The sequence below is a fragment of the Papilio polytes genome, unplaced genomic scaffold (assembly GCF_000836215.1).
Source record: "Papilio polytes unplaced genomic scaffold, Ppol_1.0 DF824169.1, whole genome shotgun sequence".
Lineage (NCBI taxonomy): Eukaryota > Metazoa > Arthropoda > Insecta > Lepidoptera > Papilionidae > Papilio > Papilio polytes.
In genome coordinates this window covers 2,083,520-2,106,206 of record NW_013525035.1, presented here as the reverse complement: position 1 = coordinate 2,106,206, position 22,687 = coordinate 2,083,520, and the positions used below count along the sequence as shown (strand labels likewise).

Here is a 22,687-nt window from a genome sequence, read left to right as displayed (position 1 = left end):
TATATAAATATTAATACTAAATAAACGTAACATTGTTTCCGATAGTTCTTAACAGGCGAAGCCATTAAGATGGTTATTTATTTATGTAAAAAAATAAAGCAAAAGCTGAAATTTTTTTTACCATTGATTTTTTTAAACGTAACTTTTTAAGACTACGACAACGTATAAGGCTAGTTGAATATAATTTATGAAAACCTAACAGATACAGTTATATATGAAAATAATATGTTTTTAAAACAACAACTATAATAATAAGAATTTGGAATTAGGATGACCATTGATGCAACTACATGCACAAATTGAATGCAGGATAACTTCACAATGAGGGTAGATATAAAAGAACCGTATCGTAACATGCAAAATTAAATAAAACATGATTTAATTTCGCTAGTTTAAATTTTATTAATAGAAAAGGAAGCATAGAGTTCTCCTCGAAAACAGGAATTTTAGTAATACAAAAATAAGACTATTCGAATTGGAGACAACATTTACTATGAAAAATAACTTTAAAGGCTTCATCTTCGTTACCTGTGAAGGATGCCAGGATTACATTATTTTAGATGCAGCGACTTTCTGCTTATTACGATTTTACATTTCAATTTAGCAGACAAACATAAGGTTTATAACATAAAATATTAGTTTAGACTCTTAAGTATCATCATAAAATAACTTTGAAGCAAAAAGCACATCAAAGCTAACCGAGAGGATGATCGAATGCAGTTAGTTATTTTTTTCTGTTCAGCTGAATGCAGCGTGAATCAAAATGTCGCATGTATCGATAACGGCAAAACCAACACGGAACGAAGAGGAAAGCGTATAAAACAAAGAGAGGCGTGCAGTTTCTACTTAAAGAGGCGGATCTATAGGGGGCGGGGGGCTGCGACGGTACTACGATGTGGTCACCTGATGGTAGCACTTATCGTCGCAATCTGACGTGTCTATATCGTAACCGCATCGCGGTGAATCGTCCTGCGTATCGACAACGTAAGACCTTTTCGACTCTACATCGAACATCTTATCAAAGATCCTTTGCGCCTCCATTTCGGGACTGTATCGATCTGGGATCGGGTCCTGAAGTTGCAAAACGTTTCGTCACTTTTAATTTACGATCGGTAAATTTAAAAAAGGACATATTACGACGTGGAATAAATAGATATAATTAAATATATACTTCAGTTTTAATAACAAATGTATTATGATACAAAAGTTCTTTAATGTAATAAAATACTGTACTTACAAGAACGGTCCTGTCCAAGTTGTCGGTGCGCACAGTCTCTTCATAGGTATATTCGTGAGTATTGGCCGATGTCGGAACGTTCCAAGGCTCGGACCCGTCCGGACTAGGACTTCGTTCCGGTTTAACGCTTTGGGTCTCCTTTTCAATCCAAGGCGAAGCCGCCGTTCCAGTCTCCACGAGGTCTGGGGGAGTAGTTGCGGATGCAGGCGACATCGTGCTGTCGGGCGGCTGCACCGTTGTGGCAGTTGTAAAGTTGAACGCGTGAAGATTGTGCAGCGCCGCTGCAGGCAGCCGCACATGGCGTACACCGGGCCGGGCCAACATTGGCTTTAGCCCGGCGGGACCAATCAACCGTTGCAATAACAGCGCACCGGTCGTTCCACCTTCACCGCTTAGGGTTAAAAGTTTTGGACCGCGATTTGTGACTATAGCTATTTGCTGACCGCCCTTTAGCATCGAGACGGGCAGGATGTAATTAGCCGGCATTAGCAGCGCCGTAGCGGGTTTTCCCGTCGGTCCCCGAGCAACGGTGATAGTCTGGCCGTCAGCAACTATCACATTGCGCTGCAGCTGCGGTCGCGGTTGAGGAGGCGGTGTTTCGTTTTCGAAGGACAACTTTCTTGGTAGTTTACGTGGACTATCTTGGGGCGAAGGGGTTTCTAAACAGTTCTCATTACAATCGCCCTGCGACGTCCCGCAACTGCTGTCTTCTGATCCCATGGTGCGATTGGCGTCATCACCATTTATGGGACTCGAGTCGCGCGCACCAGATCGTCTTGAACCACTTGAGCTCTTTTTTCGTTTCGAGGATCCCGGATTGGATGGTGGATTTGTTCGTCTACGAGGCGCCGGTTTATTCTTATCGGGACAATTCTCAACTTGCTCTCTGTATTCGGCTAATATGTAAAGGATTCTTTGCGTCGTCTGCTCATCTTCTATCGGCTTCTGTGTTGAGGGCTTAGATGGGACGTTATTTAATTTTAATGTATTTGGAGGATTCGACGAAGCTTTCGGTCTTGGTCTTGACCTAGAACTTACTTTAGGCTTTGGATTGCTTTGTTGCACAGATGTACTGTTAGAGGTTGTAGCTGTTGTTACCGTTTGTGAAACCTGAACATGATTAGAAGAAGTGGGAGATTCAGTTACTGATGAATCTGGGGATCGAACGACCGTTGAAGTAGTTGGTGTTGTGACGGTAGACTTCTTATTCACATATGCGACATTAAACTGTTGATTTGCTCCAACAGAATATAGTACTGGAGTTGGCTCTGAAGGAGTCGGAGCGGGCGAGGCACCGTCTTTTGCGTCACTAGATGTGGTAGTGTGAGGTTTGGAAATGGGAGTATTTGCGGTAGAACTAGGTTGTACCGTACTCCTTTCTTTGACTTGTTCTAATACCATGTCAAATTCTCTTAATTGTTCGAGAGTCGAAGAACTCAAGTGTGATTCCGGGGAACTTTCGCTAGGTACTTTAATTGGCCTTGTCATTGGCGACTGTGGTAATCTTATAGTCTGTTGGCCCAGTGGCGGTGCAGTAGTTAGAACCAACTGTTGATAGACAGGTTGGTTGGCGCCTCCGATGACGTTTCTTTGGATTTGAAAAAATGACGGCCTAACTACTCTTGTACCAGTCACCATTTGTGGTGCTTTACTTAACATCGGTAATTTTATACGCATCTGTGTTAAAACGGGTTGAGATTGAGTATTTTGCCCACCTTCGTTTAAAGTACCAGCGTTTTGATTTTCATCAGGTGACAGGTCTGAATTAGGCGTAGTTTGCGGTACAATTTTAATTATAGATGGTTCAACAATATCGCCTTGATTAACAAACTTGACATCCTGATGTTTTTGGTTAGAATCATCTACTAATTCCGTACTTGGTACAGTTATCAAATTTATTGTCTGTCCTCCGCCAATATTAACAGGTATTTGTCGTGTATAAATCACTCCACCGTGCATAGTTTGAATATTCATAGGAGTAACGGACTGCTTTAATTGTGGAACTAAACTAGGTGGTGCTTGCGAACTTTGGGGCGATTTTCGCAGCAACAATGGCGGACTACTTATTTGCGCAATGTGATCAAGATTCATTTCGGAAGTTTCAGGAGTATCATCGACTGAATTCCCGGATGTCAAATGTGTGTCGTTACTATTAATTTCGCTTTCTTTTTGATTTTCCTCTTGAAATACAGGTTTTCCAAAAGCTTGATTGAATTTTGGGAGGCTTGTGCCCTTTTCTGGATTTGATTTATTTGAAGTGTTCTGGATAAATTTTGCATAGTTTTCCTCGTATACAGATCGAGATTTTATTTCTTGTTGTGTATTGAGGTTTTCTTCAACAGGTGCATTACTTGCTGCAGCAGGCGTTGGGCTACATTCTTGATTATTTGATGGACCATCCTGAACACTTTGGGTTTCAATGGGCTGTAATCTCAGAACCATGCTACCATGATGTGGAGTGTTTAACTGAATAGCTTTGCCGTCGGTAGATTTACACACGAATTGTAACATTTTTTGTTCATTTGAACCTTGAACATTAGCAAGATTAGTAAGAAGATTTACAGTTTTAAGAAGTTGATTTGCAGTGGTGTCTTTTTGATTCCCTGCGTTGACTATGTGGAGGAGTTGATTGCCATTTTGGTGTCCAGTTTCCACCAGAGACAGTGCCCCAAATGAATTAGTTTGTTGTACAGAGGGCCCGTTATTAGTTGGATTTGGTTTTGCACCCTTGTTTTGTACAATATGTAGTACAGGCGCAGCGTTAGGTGTACTTATAACAGATTGCTGAACGTTATCGACGAGTGTTATTTGATTACCTTCAGAATGTTTCCCTTTTACGATGTGCAATACTTGTGGTGTTATTGATGACGTCTGTGAATCAGTTTCTGCGCTACTTGTGTGGCTTAACGGAGGAGGAAGAATTTGCGCTAAAGCTTGCTGCAAAGCTACTGCGTTAATGGACGCGGTATTTGGACAATCGTTTATGTGATTTTGAGTCGGATCTACGTTGCTTTGATGCAAATCTTCAGATATATTATCTACCAACGCTTGTGCTTTTGAGTTGTCCTCAATTGTCGTCGTAATACCCGCGGCACTCATTGCATGAGCTATTTGATCCGTTCTTTCCGATACAGTATTTTGTTTTTTAGTTGGATCAAAAAAGGTTGTCGGAGTATCTAACTCTGAACATTCGTTGTCAGCATTGGTATCGTAATGATAAACTGAATGATTTGGTTTTTCTTTTCCTAGCGTTTGAAATTCTTTATTTTTAAGACTCAAATCCTTAACTTCGTCGTGATTATAATCTTTTTTAGTATCCATTTTGCCACCGTAGCCGAATTCAGACTGTAAAATTTCTTGATTGTTATGTAAATGTGCAGGTTCTTGAGATTCTGTTATTTTATGACAATCATGGCGATTATACTCTGCCACTAACGGCAAGGTGAGGTCTGCAGTTGTGAGTTCCGTATACTCCGTTTTAACTGGCGAATGGGAATCATCATGTGAACTATTTTCTTCGGAACATTGCGGAGGACTGGCGTTTGCAACTTGTGTTACGCGAGGGTCACAACTGACAGGGTTTTGCGCAGCAGCGCTAACCGGTAGCTGTCCAATTTGGACAACTTGTACAATACTTTCGATTGGAGGAGGCTCAATAAAATCATACAAGTAAAAGTCTAGTAGACAATTTGTGAAGTTATTATCTCCATTAATATTCCGCATCACATCTTTATCTTTCAAATTGTCTCTGATCCAGTTATACTTCAACTCTATAGCTGTTTTCTTAAAATACGAACGTACCTTGTCTTTTAATTGTATGTAATCAGTTTTTAATTTAATGTTTTGATTCTTTTTAGATGAACTAAATAAATTAGATACCTCAATTGAATTTTCGCAGCCCACATATTCTTGGGACATTAAAAACGGCTGAGATTGCTTTACGTCCGACAGAGTCGCAGCCGAAAATTTTAAAATATCATCCTTCTTTTCTAAATTTTGTATGACTCTGCCGGACTCCTCACCAAAACCCATATTGAAATTAGTATCACTAGTATCATCCGAAGTGATGGAGTATTCAGTAACTTCAGCAGATAATTCTTCCACCAATGTTTGTTTTAATGGATCTGGATAACACCGTTGCTCACAATTATCTTTAAATAAATCAGATGACTCAGTATCAAATAACGGCATGTTGTGCGTTTCTTTTATTGGCCAAGCACTGAGTAACTTAGGAACGTCAATTTGTTCTTTATCAAAGGGTCTTGTATAGGAAAATTTTATAGAACTGTAGTAATGCAACAGCTGTTTATACTCTTTACCATAAGCTGTATTCTTTTGCGTGTCAACGCTCGCTTTTAGATAATCAATGTTTTTGCTTTTTCTGTAACGTTTTTTACACATCTGATGATCTAGAGAATATTTACGTTTTAAGCCGCTCTTACTTAATCTGTCCAAACTTTGTTTGTCATCTTTTTCGTATCTTAAGTATGTTTTTGTAGGTGGTACAATTGATAAACTATCATCACTTAGTACATCTATCTCAGTACTAGATTTTACTTGCATCTTATCATCGTCACCGGTATATTCATCTTTTTCATCACGTAAGTAATCGCCTTCATCAACTACATCGGAAAACATTGTATTATTTTCCAAAGGAAACATGTAACATGTGCCAGCAATAGGATCTTCATATTCTATGCCTCTTAACACAATTTTCGCATCATCTTGGTATACAAGTGTTACATTTCTGAGAACATCGTATTTATCTTCAGCTCCTTGTTCATACGTTACATCACCATTTTCAACATTACCTAGGACTAAGTCTTGAACTGTTTCAGTAGTAATATTTTGTACTTCTGTAGTTGAATTGATTACATTACAATCCTGATTTGTTAAATCCGAAATATCGTCTTCATTATCGCAGTACTTGGTTTTACTTACATGATAGAAACTATTACTGTCGTCCTTATTAATCGCAGCATAACTATGGTCAATATTTATATAAATCTTTTTATTTTTAGACTGATTACAAATTTTTGAATTATCCGTAATTGCGATATCATTTTCTTCTATTATGTGAAAACTGTCACAAAGATCTTTAGGTTTATCAATATCAGAAACGCAAATTTCGTTAAGACCTTGCGTTGTATCTGATGTATTAGAAATATCTTTCATGTATGAATAACTCTTTGCCAACGATTCTAATTTAGTAGTATCATCTTTGCATATATCAGTTTCTATAGGTATAGTTTTATTTAATCTATTTGCGTCATCAAAAAGATCTATGTCTTTATTATATTTATTACATTCAATGTCTATTTGCTCTACAATATTTAGACCCGTATCTTTGTCAAAAGTCATATCACACTTCGGAGTAATAACGCTTTCGATTACACTGGAAGGTTCTTCTGTGTCTATACAAAAGTTATTTTTGTCTTCACTAGGATTATTTGCTAATTCTATTTCGTCAAAATCATTGGCACTTTCTGTACTTAATTTACTACCAGTAACTACACAAGGTTTATTTTTAACTTGTTCAGTAACAACATTTTCTCCGCACGATGGTATTTGATGTTCAAGCTTTGATATTTTCTTACTAGATGATCTGTACTGATAACTTAATTTTCTTTTCAGCGGAGGTTTACTATTTTCTGTCATATTTGCAGTGTCGTGTGATATAGGATATAACAAATCCAATAATGTATTACTTTCGAAAAACTTTAATGCCAATTTACTCAAACTTTGAACTTGAAACGTTGGAAGTATTTCAGGAACAGAATTGGATTTTTTTGTTTTAACATTACCTTTTACTTGCGTAGAGAGTTCAGCATAGTCCGGACTGTTATCGAACAAATTAGGATCTTGGTGAATACTTTCCATTGGCATAGCAGTTTGCAGATATATATCACGTTTTGTCATTGACCATTCTGCGTAACAGGTATCTTCAAAATATACAGGTGATTTTAACCCTTCTTGTTTATTGACATTTATAACTTTTTTATCGATCGTAGTATAATCCATCGTTTCTTTGCATATTAGGAAATCAGTCAATATTGAACAAGATGTGCTTCGTTCGAGTTTTGGTTCATATTTGTTTTCTTCGTCTTCAACTAAGGGATTTATTAACTCATCATTTATTTTGCAGTCCCCAATGTCGTCTTCATTTAAATCCATATTATTGCGATCGTTCTCTTTTAATGTTCTTTCTTCCAAGAGGTGAGGGCTTGGACTTGGGTTTGCTTTATTAAATGTTTCAGTATCGTCGCATCGAACAAGTTCGACATAACATTTCTGATTCAATGCACCGATGTTTTTCAGTAAATTATCACATCTGGTAAGTTTTATGAAACAATCGAAATTATTTGTGTGTTGTTGTGTTCGTTCATCCAGTCCATGAAAATCTTGTTTTTGTTCTACAGTTGTCGGAGAAATTGAATCTACATCGTTAACTTCCTCACTTGATATTAACGTAACAGGTACATTTTGAATTTCATCTGTAGTAGATTCCATACTTATTTTTTCAGAACCTAAATCTATCTGTGTTTCGTTTAGGGTATAATCATTATTTAAACTTTCTTCCAAATCTGTAGTTTCTAAAACGTTTTCATCACATAAAATAGGAATTTTAGTGCTTTGTTCAGATTCGTCGACTTGTATATTTTGAAATGCTTTGTTTGTTGGTGCTAAGCATTCAATGCTTTTCTCTATGCCGCACGATTTTGTATCTTTAATGCTTCTTTTTAATGCAATTAATTCTTCTATAGAATATCTGTTTAACGACACAGTACATTTACTAGATAATTTAGTTTGATGTTTAGCAAGATCTTTGTCTAAAGAAGATATTGAGAAATCGCCGATCTCCGTTGGTGGAGTAACACCAGAGTCAATTTCTTCATCGCTTATTAAATCTATTGTTTCAATCACATTTGTATTTTCCAAGCTCTTCTTTGTCGTTGTAGAAAACCCGATAGATTTCTTTTGGCGAACTTTACGACTAAAGGTGATTTTATTGTTAAAAAAATTATTCAATAATGAACATTTAAGGCTTGTATCGATGACTAAATTATTGATATCGCAATTCTTATTTCCTTTAATTATTGCTCTAAACTTTATCCCGTTAGGCAAAATTACATGTATAGCTTTAGAACCTTTGTTTTTTGTTGTTTTGGGCGAAACTTCCTGAAATATTATTTGTTTCAAGTCCATTTTTCCCGTGTAAATTTTTTGGCATCGTTTTTTAAGTGCATTTTTTTTATTGAATGCTCTATAACATTGCAATCTACAATTTGCAAGCTTATCATTATTATTTACAGGAACCAAGTTATTCGTCAACTCGATTTGAGGAACGCTTGTTTCAGGGACTTCATCCAAATCTATCACTTCATCAGAAACTGTTTGTTCCTTTTGTTTTATAGAAGAATTGTTATCTGTAGATAAGACTTTTGTCTCGTTTCTATTTTCATGCAAGACATCATTATTTGCAAGTGGTGACTTTATACTCAATTTATTTTTTGAACTTTCATTGCCAGTAAGTGTTTTAAAAGTTTTTATTTCATCGCTGGGATTTTTATACGCAATCCTCTTTTTCTTCAAGCGACGTAAAACGCTTTTACCATTACATATTTTTGTACTAGCAATATCTGTGTTAGACTTTTGTTCACTGCAATTATTTTTTATACTAGTTTCGTCAGCCTCGATGTTATTCGTATCCTGTTTTTCGTTGATGACGTTTTGGGATTTATTTAAGTCATTTTCTTTTTCTTCGCCTCTGCCATTAATGTCAACCGTCATGTCCTTAGTCTCAAATATGTCCAAATGCTTAGTAGATTCAGTTAATATTGATTTTGATATAACTGACCCAATCAATTGTTCTTCGATGTCAAACGATTCATTTTCAATGGAGAACGTGTTAATTGAAGGGTCAGAATCGTATTTATTGATAATTTTACCGTTTATTTCCAAATTACCTCGAATTTCTGTATTCTCTTCTAATTTCTGAAGTCTTGTTGCTTCAATAGAATTATCTTGACAATTATTTAGATTTATGCTTGCGTTGCATCCACGTATTTTCGCAGGTTTAATCAATGTTTTTGCTTTTGAGATTTTACGTTTCAAAGTAGATGTAACTTTTAGTGGTGAATTTTGTGTTTTTAGTTTGTCTTTTTTACTTATTACTTTAGGTGACTCATTCAAAATCGTTTCATGTTTTTCTATAGGGTTTGTTGTAGGTTTCAAAGAATTATGGTGTAATATATCCGAACATTTATTTTTTCTTTCGTTTTCTGGATCCGTTGATTCTGCAACATTTCGTATATCCTTATCATTTTTACACTTTTCCAACGATTCATTTTTCGAATGATGAAGGATAGATATTTTTTCACTTAGAGGTATGATATCGTCATAGACGTATTTTACGTTTAAATCGCTATTTTTGTATTTGTTTGCCTTAACGCTTTCGATTTCACCTTTTTCTAATGACGTATAAGGTAAGGGTATTGGTGACCGATTGGTGTAATGTCTTGTTTCTCTGTTTATTAATGCCATGCGCTTTTGTTCTAGTCTTTTACTCTGCATGGAACATAGTATCTTCGTGTCAATGTTTTCCAAGGGTTTTACTGTTGGGAACAATTTGTGGTCTGGCTTTGTATGTGGTAATTTAACACCAACTAGTTCTTGCGGTAGTGCTTTTCTTTCTTTTACTTCTTTTTTGTCATTGTTCAAGATTAAATGTTTATTGTTTTCCAATTTCACATCTGGAAAATTGATTTCGTTCTTTGGTGTAATTTTGTTTTTACTATCCCTTGATGGTGTTTCTATAAATTTATTAGATTGGTTGGCACTATTAAGATTTGGTTCACCAGAATATTTCATAGGATGAATAGTAGAAGTGGGTAACGTCTTTTGTACGTTATTTTGCGTCCCAGCTTGCGTTAAAGCATCGCCAAAAACAACCGGAGTTATTAATGGGGCTGCAAATGTCGTTGTAGGTAAAAAAGAAATATTTGGCATATTATTTATAGTTATAAACTTGTTGGGATCAAAGTTATGTACTTGTGTATTTTCGTTTTCTTGTACTGGCATGGTATAATATGGATTGTAAGCCGTTTCTAAACCAATTCCAACATTTTGTATTGAAGCCCTCGGCGAAATTGTTGTAAAGAGAAGATTTCTTGAATCCAAATTATTTTCTCTCTTTTGGTAAACGCCATTGTTTGAACGAGGTGTATGCAATGAGTTTCGACTTTCAACAACGTGTGAAATATTTGACGAAATTGTATGCCCTTTCATACCAGGAAATTCAATGTTGTGAACTATATTGTTTGGATGAGTTATTTTCGTGGTTTCAGCAACTTTTATATTGGAATAAGTTCGGTCACCGCTGTTGATAGCAGAAACCGATACAGATGACTGTGGAAACTGTTCTAAGTTAGTATTTATAACATTCCTCGCTATATTGGTTGTTGCGAAACTATGATCTTGCTTAAGAGCTGTTGTGCAGATGCTTTGCATTTCTTGAGTACGTGCTGCCCTCTGTGTATTATCGTAGAAACTTTTTTGGAACGGAGTTACAATAGTAGAACATTGACCTTCTTTTTTGTCTGTTACATTTGCATATTGCAAGGATTCGTCATCTGAAATCAGTTCACCAATTTCTTGGCGCAAATCGTCATCCATGAGTTCCTCCAATATATCATAATCTGAATTCGGTAGACCTGATATGAAGGGATCGTGATTGTTGAGAGCATCACACGTAATTTTTGGTACCTCAGGTAATGATGGTTTAGGAACGTAATACATATCTGTTTTCAGCATAACTTCTGGTTTACTTATTCTTTTCAGTACTTCTGGCTGTATCGTCGCCATTGGGACACTAGTTACTGCCGTCCTCAAGGTATAATCTGAAGGAATGACGCTTTGATAACCGGTGTTACCAAGCGAGGTGCTGTTTTCTAGAGTCTTTTGGTTTCTTTTTACTGCCTCTAGCCCCACTGCCTTTTCATTACAAATTGTATTCTTAGTTGTATGCTTTGTAAATGAATCTTTATTTAGTGCTACATCGAGAGCATTTGGACCTCGGCTCGGTGTTTTGTGTTTCAACAGATCTTGCATGACCAATTTCCAGTCCGATTTCGTTTCGATGTCTAAGTGTATTTCTGAGTTTTTCTTCTGAGTATATCTCTCCTTTTTAACTGGCATCTTACTTCCAGAGTAAACATCATTCATCGATCCTGGGCCTGAGCCGAGACCTTCCGACTTCCTCGACAATTGTGACGAATTAATAATCGCTTTACTCCCACTTGTCATTTTAATAACTGATGGATGCGTTTGATCGCTTGGTAGAATTAATGTTTTATTTGAAGAGTTTTCATGTAATATGTTTTTATTATCGTAGTCAGTTAAACGACGAAAATCTGCCCCATTCAAATCACGAGTATTAGAAATAACGTTGTGGCTAAGACTCCTACTTTCCGTCTTACATTGGGGAGAAATTTGAGCAACATGATTGAATTTGACTTCAGGTGTTGTTATAACAGGATTTTGAGCATTTAACTTATTTTGTTGTCGCAACAGTAATAGCAGGTCTTGTTGGTCTTTTTCCATTAGCATAGACGACTTCGTTGTTCCGTCGCTGGCTTCTGTTTTTATCTTCAAGGGAATCTTATTTTCATTAGGTTTTATTACTTTAGATATACCAGATTGATCTTTTATCATATTTGGGGTGTTCCTTTTTTGTAAAACTAACGGAGCACGAACCTCTCTTTTTTGTATTACTATTGGAGTATCATTTGGTTGTCCGTTATGAATTCCGGTTCCCACTCTTGATATTGTTAAATCTTTGGTTTGGAGATAGTGGAATTTGTCCAGTTTATAATCTGAAATCTGTTTATCCAATTCAGAAGCCAAAATTTTTTCTTGTATTTGTTTAATGCCGCTAGTAGGTTTATTTCTCGAATGGCTTTGCTTGTTCTTATGCATATAGTTAAGCCTAGCAAATGTGTTAGGTGCTTCAGTTATCTTTTGGTGTATAACAGATTTGGCACATTGAGGCGTTGAAGCTGAATGAATTTTTAATTTATTTTGGTTAGGCATAGAAAATGTTTTACTAGAAGGTTCGGCTCTGTCTTTTTGAGTTACTGATTCTTTGTAAAATTCGTCATCAACTGCGCCAGCGTTTATAGTCGCCTTTAATTCATCTACAAAATTTTTGTAATTATTTTTGGTTTCGGTTGTGCTTTTCAACTTGTCACATCGTTGTTGTGGCTGTAATTCATTTATCAAATTCTTGTAAATGCTTTTGGTTTCGTTTGTATTTTTTACTTTGTCAGCTTGTTGTGGTTGTAATTCATTAACCAAATTATTATAACTGGTTATAGTTTCACTTTTAATATTCGGTTTATCATTTTTATTACCGGAATTATTATACTCAGTTTTGATTTCGTTTATGTTTTTAGGTTTATCATGTTGTGGCTGATTACGAACAAGAACTTGTTTCTGTGCAATGCGCTTTTCTTTATCCGGGGGTCGTTTGCTGTGTATTTTATTGTTTTTATTTTCAACTTTAGGAACAGGAGCTGCTTTGGGTTTACTTTGAGCGTCACTTTCCTTCAATTTCTGTTCATTCAATGAGCTAGTATATTTTGCCAAACCAAACACGATTCGACCAACATAAAGTTTCCCTGAGGTATCAGATGCTCCGGAATTTCCGTTCAATATACTTCTCACTTCACTAGTAGAAGGACTTATGTGATCGAACTGTTTTAAATTTACATTATTCATTGACTGGTGCGACGAGGAACTTTCAATCAATGGCACGGAACACGGATCTTTACTGTCTTCCTGTAGTGTTTGAGGAGGGTACACTATGCTATGACTTTGAGTATGTAAGCCATTGTCAGAACTTTGTAATTGACTTGTATTGTTTACTTGTGTGTTACTTTCACTCTTAAACCTTCTCACCTCTATCAGTTTTTTTAGATTTTGCTTCACCGTATTGTCTTGTTGGGGCGGAAAGTCTTTATAGTTAGTGTTAACGCTAGATCCATTATCTGGGACAGCACTTTGCTGCTGCGATGTTATTACTGAATTAATTCGTAATTCTTTCTCTTTATTTTTGTTATTTAGTGATCTTTCATTGACCACTTGAGACAATGGCTTGTTATCGTCATCTAAATCAGCATTAGATTTGATCGTTTTATTGGTAAGTGCTTGAAGACTTCGATGACTTTTATCTGGGCTATAAATATCATCCATCGAGTATAAACCGTCAAATACGACATTATTGTCACTGTTATCGGAGTTAAGTGATGTTATGGACAATTTTCTGTTTAGATTTTGTTCATCATTTTGTTTCTCTTGCTTTACGGAGGCATTTTCAACTCTCGTAACTTTCATGCCAATAAGACTTGATAGTGGAACCGATGGTTCAGTTCCTGTATTTATTTTATCTTTCTTCTTTCGTTCTTTCCTTTCTTTCTTTTCAGTGCTATCTTTGTTTTTGCTCGATTTTGCCTTTGATTTTAATCTTTCTTTACTGTGCGGTCTCTCCTTTTTCTTTTGGTGCTGTTGGTCATCAGATAATGAAAGTGGATCGACTTCTTCGTCGGTGGATACAAGACGTTTAGATTTTTTCTTTTTCCGTCTGACTGGAGAATCTGTATCATCCATACAACTGGATATCGCATCTTCCGTTTCAGAGTCGAAGAGGACTTCGTGCCATTGTTTTTCAACCTCAACCTCTTCGTGCTCTACTAAATGTTCGTAACCTTTGCGGGATAATTATTAAGAGTTAGAAATATAAAAGAGATTATCATTTTTTTCCTATCTCAGTTGGGAAATGTCTCCAATCAGTTTCAATATAATTAATTTTTAAAGTGTTTATTTTATCATATTTGACGTATGAGAAATATTCAACAAATAGAATAAAGCGCGTTACCCCTTTTACAAAACAAAGTTCACTCTTTAATCTTTATTTTTTCATTAACTTGACAAATAACTTTAAATTTCGATTATCATTATATTTCTATCGTCTAAAGTACTAATGTTAAATCAATATGTTTAAAATTTGATTTCCAATTATACTACTACAAAGGAGTTTGGGATTTGTTACCTAAATAAAAAAAATGACTTACCTTTCTCGATGCCGTAATAAATATTATCTTCGTCGTCCTTTTCAAATGGCAGATGTTGGAAGGATCGAGGGTCTAAGTTGAGATACTTCAGCTCCGTGGTGAGAGCGCGCGTGCCGCCGTCAGTACGTTCCATGTACGTCTTACAGTTCTCCAACAGGACGTCCCTAAACAATATTCATCAATTATAAATAAATCAAATTAATACCTATTACTAAAACGAATTAAACGCTTCGTCAGATCGCTTAAATATTAGAGACGTCAAATTTTAATGGAAATTTTAGTTAACGTTTATAATTTAAGCTGTCACATATTTAAATGTCGTTTCAATATTCAGCCATTAAAAGATGTAAATAAGCTTTTATTGATTTAAAAAAAAACCTCAAGAAGTACAGTTGCGGATATTTATTTCCTACCCATATGACTGTTAGATTTTTTCTTTAAAGAATTCTTTATATTTAAAAAAAAAATGGTGCTGACATCGCAATTAATTCGAAACCTTTGATAGAAACGTACATATTCTCTTAACTTACTGGTATTGGAAGCTTTAATATTTAATTATTACTAGCTTCCGCCCTCGACTCCGTTCGCGTAATATTAATAGAAACAAAAGAAAGTAGCCTATGTGTTCCAGACTATCCTCTACATCTATGCCAAATTTCATCTTGATCCATTCAACCTTTTAGGCTACAAACTAACCTCCATCCATCCAAACTTTTACATTTATAATATTTGTAAGTAAGATTAACCTGTTAATATCCCAGGAGAGTATTTTATGCCTGGGTCCGGAGAGAAGCACGGCCAAGTCTTGACACAGATCCGTGCCCAGACCTATCGCCTCCCCCTCCGTCAGCACGGCGGTCGACAACACATTCGCCTGGAATTATTATAATTATACATTAACTAGCTTTCGCCTGCGACTCCGACCGTGTGGAATTAAAAAAAAAATTTAAGTGTTCATATGTGTTCTTCCAGACTATCCTCTACATCTATACCAAATTTCATCGAAATCCGTTCAGCCGTTTAAGCTACAAACTCTAACAAACCTCCATCCATCCATATAAACTTTCGCATTTATAATATTAGTATGATTTAATTCTGAAGAAATTATTACTTTGACAAGAAACATCTGTTATACTTTAAAATAATAAATGAAAGAACATAAGGCGATACCGATGGATCCCGAATTATAGAGTTTTTTCTAAATATTGCATCGAGTATAGACAAAATTACCATACTTTTTGATTTTGAACATTTATCATTTAGAGAACAATATTTCAGTCTTAAAACATATTTAGGTAAGTAAGGCATTTTTAGGGCCTGTCCCACCACTGGCTGATGGAAACTCTGATAGCTTAAAATTGACGTCACTGTCAATAAAGGGAACAAAATCCGATATTTCCATCAAATATTTCATAAGGATTATCTAACAATTTACAATAATTGTGGGATAGGCCCTTAGTATAACTTACAACATGCGGATATGCAAAATAACAGAAATAAATAAAAACAGGCAAATTTGGAAACATCAATAATCATAAGAAAACTATGACGTAAGTCCACATATAATAAAAGCCACAAAGTACTAAAAAGGAGTAAATACATCATTTTGGGTTCTAAATTTCCACTTACAAGAAGGTTGCCATTGCCTCCATCCTTTAAGTTGCGTGATATAAAATATTCAATTGTAAGAATTTGAAATTAAGAAATCGTTAGATATTACGATTGGTTGTGAAAAAAACGTAAAATTGATGAGTTATCCTAAGTCTTAATTTGTATGGAAAATTTTGAACTGATAAATAAATAATTAGGCCTACATATGCAGAATTTTATCTGAACAGTTAAAACTGAAAATATGGGTTGCTTAACAATTATTGAATTAAAACAAAACAGATATAAAAATTCATTTAACACATTTTATTAGGTAACATTTACTTACATTATTTTGTATTTGTTTGATATTCAATGTTTCTGAAGTCTTCACAAAGTTAGTCGTTGTCCGACTGTCGGTAGCCCAACTGCCAAACTCCGAGTTTGTATCTTCCCGAGGTTGAGTATCCTGGAATATTTTTAACAAAATATAATAAAACACCTGTAAACTTTATACATTATTATGCTAAAATCTAGAGTGAAATAATAAATAATCGAAACATCACAATGAACAAATCAAAAACATTCTATTTTTCCGTTAAAACAACAGAAGCAAATATTTACCTCATGTAGAATTAAAATGAGAAAACGATGCAGAGAGAGAGAGAAAGAGCGAGAAAGAAAAAGAGAGAGAGAGGGAGAGAGAGAGAGAGTACAAATATATTTCCCTAAAAATTAATTTACCATTTAAAACAAAAAAAAAATTATAACTCACAATATTGGTAATGAGCGGAGGTAAAGCGGGCGCGGCCACAATACGCTCGTACATGGCCGGCGAGGGGTGGACAGAGAAAGCGGTGAGCGCGCACTCGTAGTTCAGGCGAGGACTCTTAGATAACAGGGAGCCGAGCTGCGTGAACCACGTGCACAACATTTGCTCTGTGGACCGCGCTTCCGATGCCTGGACAAAATTACCATCAAATATATACACACACAAAAGAACCCAAACCTCAAATTAAATTTAAAAAATCGGGCTAATGGATTATTACAAATAGGTGAAATATTTTCTTCATCAATCGAGTAAAAAATACCTAATAACTGCTACAATGTTAACACGTTTTCTTAATAGTAAGATTTTAATAAAAACCAAAGTTCAATACAAAGTATATGCATATTAAAATACTTGTATGTACCTTTTCAGTCTTCAATTTGAGTCTCTCCAGTTCGTTCATGCCGGTGGTGATCGCGCGCACGTACAACTCGCACACGAACGCCTTCATCTCATCCTTGCACTGAAACCACATAAAAACAACAATAAAATAACATCACATAATAATGTTCATCATACTAATATTATAAATGCGAAAGTTTAGATTCGTCCTGGGTACGACGTTAAACTTCCTAGTCGCCAACCCGCATGCCCAGCGTGGCGACTTAAGGGCACAAACTTCCCAATGAGAGGACACAGAATGCCACGGCCCAGTACCCGGCAGCTCTACTATTCCTGGCCAAGGTGGCGGTCATGGTAACGGTAGGGCAGGGGGTGCGAAGAATCCCCGGTCGGTAGGCCACCATAAACAACTGACCATTGGCACATTTAACACCCGGACTCTGAGGCGAGACGAGGATGTGGGAGAGCTGGAAGTAGAATTGAGTTCTATAAAATGGCACATTCTTGGACTTTCGGAGGTCCGTAGAGAGGGTGAGGACACCGTAGTCCTCGAGTCTGGCAACCTTTTCTACTACCGCGAAGGAGACCAGCTTTCCCAGGGCGGTGTCGGGTTCCTCGTTCACAAAACCCTCACCAGCAACGTTGTGGAGCTTTCGAGTGTGTCGTCGCGGGTGGTATACCTCATACTCAAACTCTCTGAGAGATATACACTCAAGGTCGTGCAAGTATATGCTCCAACGACGACACATCCGGATTGTGAGGTCGAGGCCCTATATGAAGACATCTCCAAGGCCATTCGTAACACCACCAAGACCCACTTCACCGTTGTTGTTGGGGATTTTAATGCCAAAGTGGGAGTACAGGAAGATAACGAGTCTATAATCGGACGGTATGGTTTGGGGTCGAGAAACCACAGAGGACAAATGCTTGTCAATTTCCTGCAGATGGAGGGGCTCTATTTGATGAACTCGTTTTTCAAAAAGAAGCCCCAAAGGAGATGGACCTGGCAAAGCGCCGATAAAGTGACACGGAACGAGATTGATTTCATCATGGCGGATAAAAAGCGAATATTTAGGGATGTCTCAGTGGTCAACAGGTTTAGTACCGGTAGTGATCACCGACTTGTTCGGGGCACCCTAAATATAGACATGAAGCTTGAAAGATCCCGATTGATGAGGACAACTCTACGTCCTTCCCCTCCTCAAATCATAGCGGCCTCCGATAAGTTCCAACTGGAACTTCAAAATAGATTCAGTTTGCTGGAAACCTCTGCGGACGTGAACGAAGTAGCAGAGAATATTGCGGCGACACTATGCAAAGTTGGCAGACGCTACTTTGGATCAAAACGTAAAGATCGCGAAGCCAGGCTCACCCCTGAGACTCTAGCTCTCATGAGAAAGCGACGTGAAGCCACTGCATCCGCAAGAGCTACAGCAGAGTATGCAACTCTTAATAAAGACGTCCGGAGGATGATTAGGCGCGACTATCGTAGCTTTAATACTAGACGCATTGAAGCTGCGATAGAGCGTAACAAAGGCCTTAAAGCCCTTACGCAGACGTCCAAAAATGCACCTCTGATGAAGCTTAAGCGAGAAGATGGCTCCGTAGTTTCTTCCAAGCTAGAGATCTTAGGCGAGGTAGAAAAGTTTTATGGCGACCTCTACGCAATACACACAAATCCACCCACACCTGCCGCTCGCGCTAGTGACAGCAGAGCACCGCTAACCCGGCACTACTCGGACGATGTCCCGGACATCAGCTTAGATGAGATTAGGATAGCCCTAGAACAGCTAAAAAATGGTAGAGCACCTGGTGAAGACGGAATTACTACAGAACTGATAAAATCCGGAGGGGTTCCTATCCTGAAGGAGTTACAGCGGCTGTTTAATTCCGTCATACACAACGGGAGTACACCATTGGCGTGGACCAAGAGTCGGGTCGTGTTGTTCTTCAAGAAAGGTGATAAAACTTTGTTAAAGAACTACAGGCCGATATCTCTCTTGAGCCACGTCTACAAGATCTTTTCTAGGACTATCACGAATCGTCTCTCCCGAAAGCTTGATGAGTACCAGCCACCGGAACAGGCTGGGTTTCGAAAGGGTTACAATACCGTAGACCACATTCACACCCTCAGGCAAATTATACAAAAGTCTACTGAGTATAATTTACCTCTTTGCGTGGCTTTCGTGGACTACGAGAAAGCGTTCGACTCTATCGAGACTTGGTCAGTTCTGGAATCCTTGCAGCGATGCCAGGTAGACTATCGCTATATAGAAGTGCTGAGGTGTCTATATGACGCCGCGACGATGACCGTGCAAATCCAGGACAGCCAGTCAAAGCCTATCAAGCTGCAGCGGGGTGTCCGACAGGGAGATGTTATATCTCCGAAACTGTTTACCGCTGCACTTGAAGATGTCTTTAAAACGCTGGACTGGAACACACGCGGAATAAACGTCAATGGGGAGTACATCTCGCACCTTCGATTTGCGGACGATATAGTCGTAATGGCGGAATCCCTGGAGGATCTCAGTCGTATGCTTAACGATCTCAATGCCGCTTCCCGACGCGTGGGGCTACGGATGAATCCCGACAAGACGAAGGTCATGCTCAATGAACAAATCGTCCCAGGCCCAATTTCCATCGGGAATGCGGCCGTTGAAGTAGTAAATGAATACATCTACCTCGGACAGGTCATACAGCTTGGCCGGGGTAACTTCAACAAAGAGATCGATAGACGCATACGACTGGGCTGGGCAGCATTTGGAAAGATGCGACCAATCCTAACCTCGCAAATTCCTCAATGTCTAAAGACGAAAGTCTTTAACCAGTGCGTCCTCCCCACAATGACCTACGGCGCGGAGACCTGGACGCTGACGGTGGGGCTGGCCCATAAGCTACGAGTCGCACAGCGGGCGATGGAGAGAACTATGCTCGGTGTTTCTCTAAGAGATAAAATCCGCAACGATACAATTCGACGGAGAACCAAAGTACACGACATAGTTCTCAAAGTCATTAGGCTGAAGTGGCAATGGGCCGGACACATCTGTCGATCCAAGGACGCCAGATGGGGAAGGAAAGTCCTAGAATGGAGGCCACGGACAGGGACCAGGAACGTGGGGCGTCCTCCCTCCAGATGGACCGACGACTTAGTGCGCACGGCGGGAAGTCGTTGGATGTGGAAGGCGGAGGACCGCATTCTGTGGAAGGCATTGGGGAAGGCCTATGCCCAGCAGTGGACGAACAAAGGCTGATGATGATGATGATGATGATGAAAGTTTAGATGGATGTTTGTTACAGTTTGTAGTCTAAACGACTGAACGGATCTCGATGAAATTTGGTAGAGACGTAGAGGATAGTGTGGCAGAACACCTACTAGCCGTAGTCTATCTCACTACTCACTTTTATTAATTTTTAATTCAACGCGGACGGAGTCGCGGGCGAATCTAGTATAAAAATACAAGGATTCACAATATATTTAGGGAGTCTCGAAAGGTAACAGCGAAGGTGTACACTTGATTTTTTGAATAATCACTGGTAGTAAATACAGTTATTTATGAGTCATTTGGTATTTTACTTTTTTTGTTATTTTAAGTAACCCCAGTGATAGAGAAATTAATGAGTAAAAGGTTAGCATGGTATGGTCATGCTGTGAGGTATGAATCATGTTACAAAGAGAACTTTGTGAGTGTAGAGAGATATAACGATAGAGGTATACTTAGAAAAAGATGGATTGTGTGAAAGATGTGATGACTGACATGACACAGGTGGAGTTTTATTAAAAACACCCTAAAAAAGTACTTTCCGAAGTTTCGGTTTTGTCCGAAACTGAGATCAAGGCCGAATGTTTCGGTTGCTGTTTCGTCCGAAACGGAGATCAATGCCTAAAGTTTCGGTTTCTGTTTCGTCCAAAATGAAGAGCAAGTCCGAAAGTTTCTGTTTCTGTTTCGGTGACGAGTTGTGTCAGACGTACCTTATCGGAGACGGCAGCGGCCAGGGTGTGGAGGTGCGCGGCGGTGGCGGCGGGCGCGGCGAGGGCGCTGGCGGCGCGCGGCAACGCGGCGGCCGGCAGCAGCGCGGCCAGCGAGCGCGCGCAGTGGTACAGCGCGTCGTACACCACGCCCGCGCACGACGGCAACACCATGCACCGGGTTATTGTCACCTTTACACAATCACACATGTATCAAGATGGTCCTGTGCGGATTTACCCGATTTGAATTATAATTTTTTTTTTCATTTAAGCGCCAATAGCCTAATGGTTTGGGGTACTGAGTATGATCATGCGGTCAAGGGTTCGAATCCCGCCATTCCACTAGTGTCGTGAACCATATCCTACCACAAGCGTGGAACTTAGTTGGAATGGTTAATGAAAAACATGGCAATCTTGCTTCTTTGATACTTTATTGTAGTGTTTGGATTTCCCTCAATATATAGCCTAAAGCGTGAGTTAAGTGTAGCTTTATTTATTAAAAAATATACTGTTATTGCTGATATCCTACATAACTAAGGAGTGTGTTTACTATATTATTATATTTTATTATATTAGTATAGATTAAGTGTAACAATACATAAACACTGTACAATATTTAATTCTGATAATATCAAAAAGACAATATCTAACCTGTGCAATAAGTTTAGCGACTTTTTTGGCGTTCTTCCAGAGTTTTTTATCGCGTGGCAGCTTGTCGGCGCGGCCCAGTAGCCTCTCCACCAACTTGTAGCCGCTACGTAGAGATCGTTGTTTGGCCTAAAATAAACCAATATTACTTACAGTCTTGTCTAACAGTATTAAGAATTTTAAAAAATAAACTCTTTCCTTACCAATTCTATACACCGCGACGCATTATCACCCTGGAAGAGAAGCACAAACTCCATATCTGTGAGGAGATCCCAGACATCCGAGTTAAAACCAGCTTCCCTACTCAATATATCAGCAAACGTCGGTTCACTTTTGTCACTTTTCTCTGCGAACAAAAGATATCCAATTAGAAAACTTAATACATTTTATTTATAATTCCCATTCAACATAATAGGAAACAAAACAATCATAACTCAATCATGGCAATGCACAATTTTCTCATAAGTGTTCATCTGTCATGACATGTCACTTATATCATGACAGTGCTCACCTTTGTCACAACTGTGCAAACCTTAATCATAAATGTGCTCATCTGTCACGACAGCTCTAACCTTTGTCAAAAAAGTTTTCACCTGTCATGACAGAGTCCCCTTTTGTGATCACAGTGCTTATCTTTGTCACAACTTTGCACACCTTTGTCATAAATGTGCTCACCTATGATGACAGTGCTCACCTTTGTCACAACTGTGCTCACCTATGACAGTGCTCACCTTTGTCACAACTGTGCTCACCTATGATGACAGTGCTCACCTTTGTCACAAACGTGCTAACCTATGATGATAGTGATCCCTATGTGATGACAGTGCTCACCTATGATGACAGTGTTCCCTATGTGATGACAGTGCTCACCTTTGTCACAACTGTGCTCACCTATGATGACAGTGCTCACCTTTGTCACAAACGTGCTAACCTATGATGATAGTGAT

General features: G+C 38.1%; 1 protein-coding gene across 1 annotated transcript in view; it reads right to left on the bottom strand.

Annotated features, from left to right (window-relative positions):
• Positions 1 to 22,687, bottom strand: part of LOC106111274 — a 30,907-nt gene that overhangs the window by 3,690 nt on the left and 4,530 nt on the right. The window contains exons 5-14 of the mRNA XM_013293300.1: positions 22,252 to 22,262; positions 21,944 to 22,086; positions 21,744 to 21,869; positions 21,096 to 21,284; positions 17,148 to 17,246; positions 16,730 to 16,915; positions 16,304 to 16,423; positions 15,114 to 15,241; positions 14,368 to 14,531; positions 1,238 to 14,001 (exon numbers count right to left, since the gene is read on the bottom strand). Of these exons, the coding sequence (XP_013148754.1) occupies positions 1,238 to 14,001; positions 14,368 to 14,531; positions 15,114 to 15,241; positions 16,304 to 16,423; positions 16,730 to 16,915; positions 17,148 to 17,246; positions 21,096 to 21,284; positions 21,744 to 21,869; positions 21,944 to 22,086; positions 22,252 to 22,262 (13,930 nt within the window). The remainder of the gene's footprint in view (positions 1 to 1,237; positions 14,002 to 14,367; positions 14,532 to 15,113; positions 15,242 to 16,303; positions 16,424 to 16,729; positions 16,916 to 17,147; positions 17,247 to 21,095; positions 21,285 to 21,743; positions 21,870 to 21,943; positions 22,087 to 22,251; positions 22,263 to 22,687) is intronic.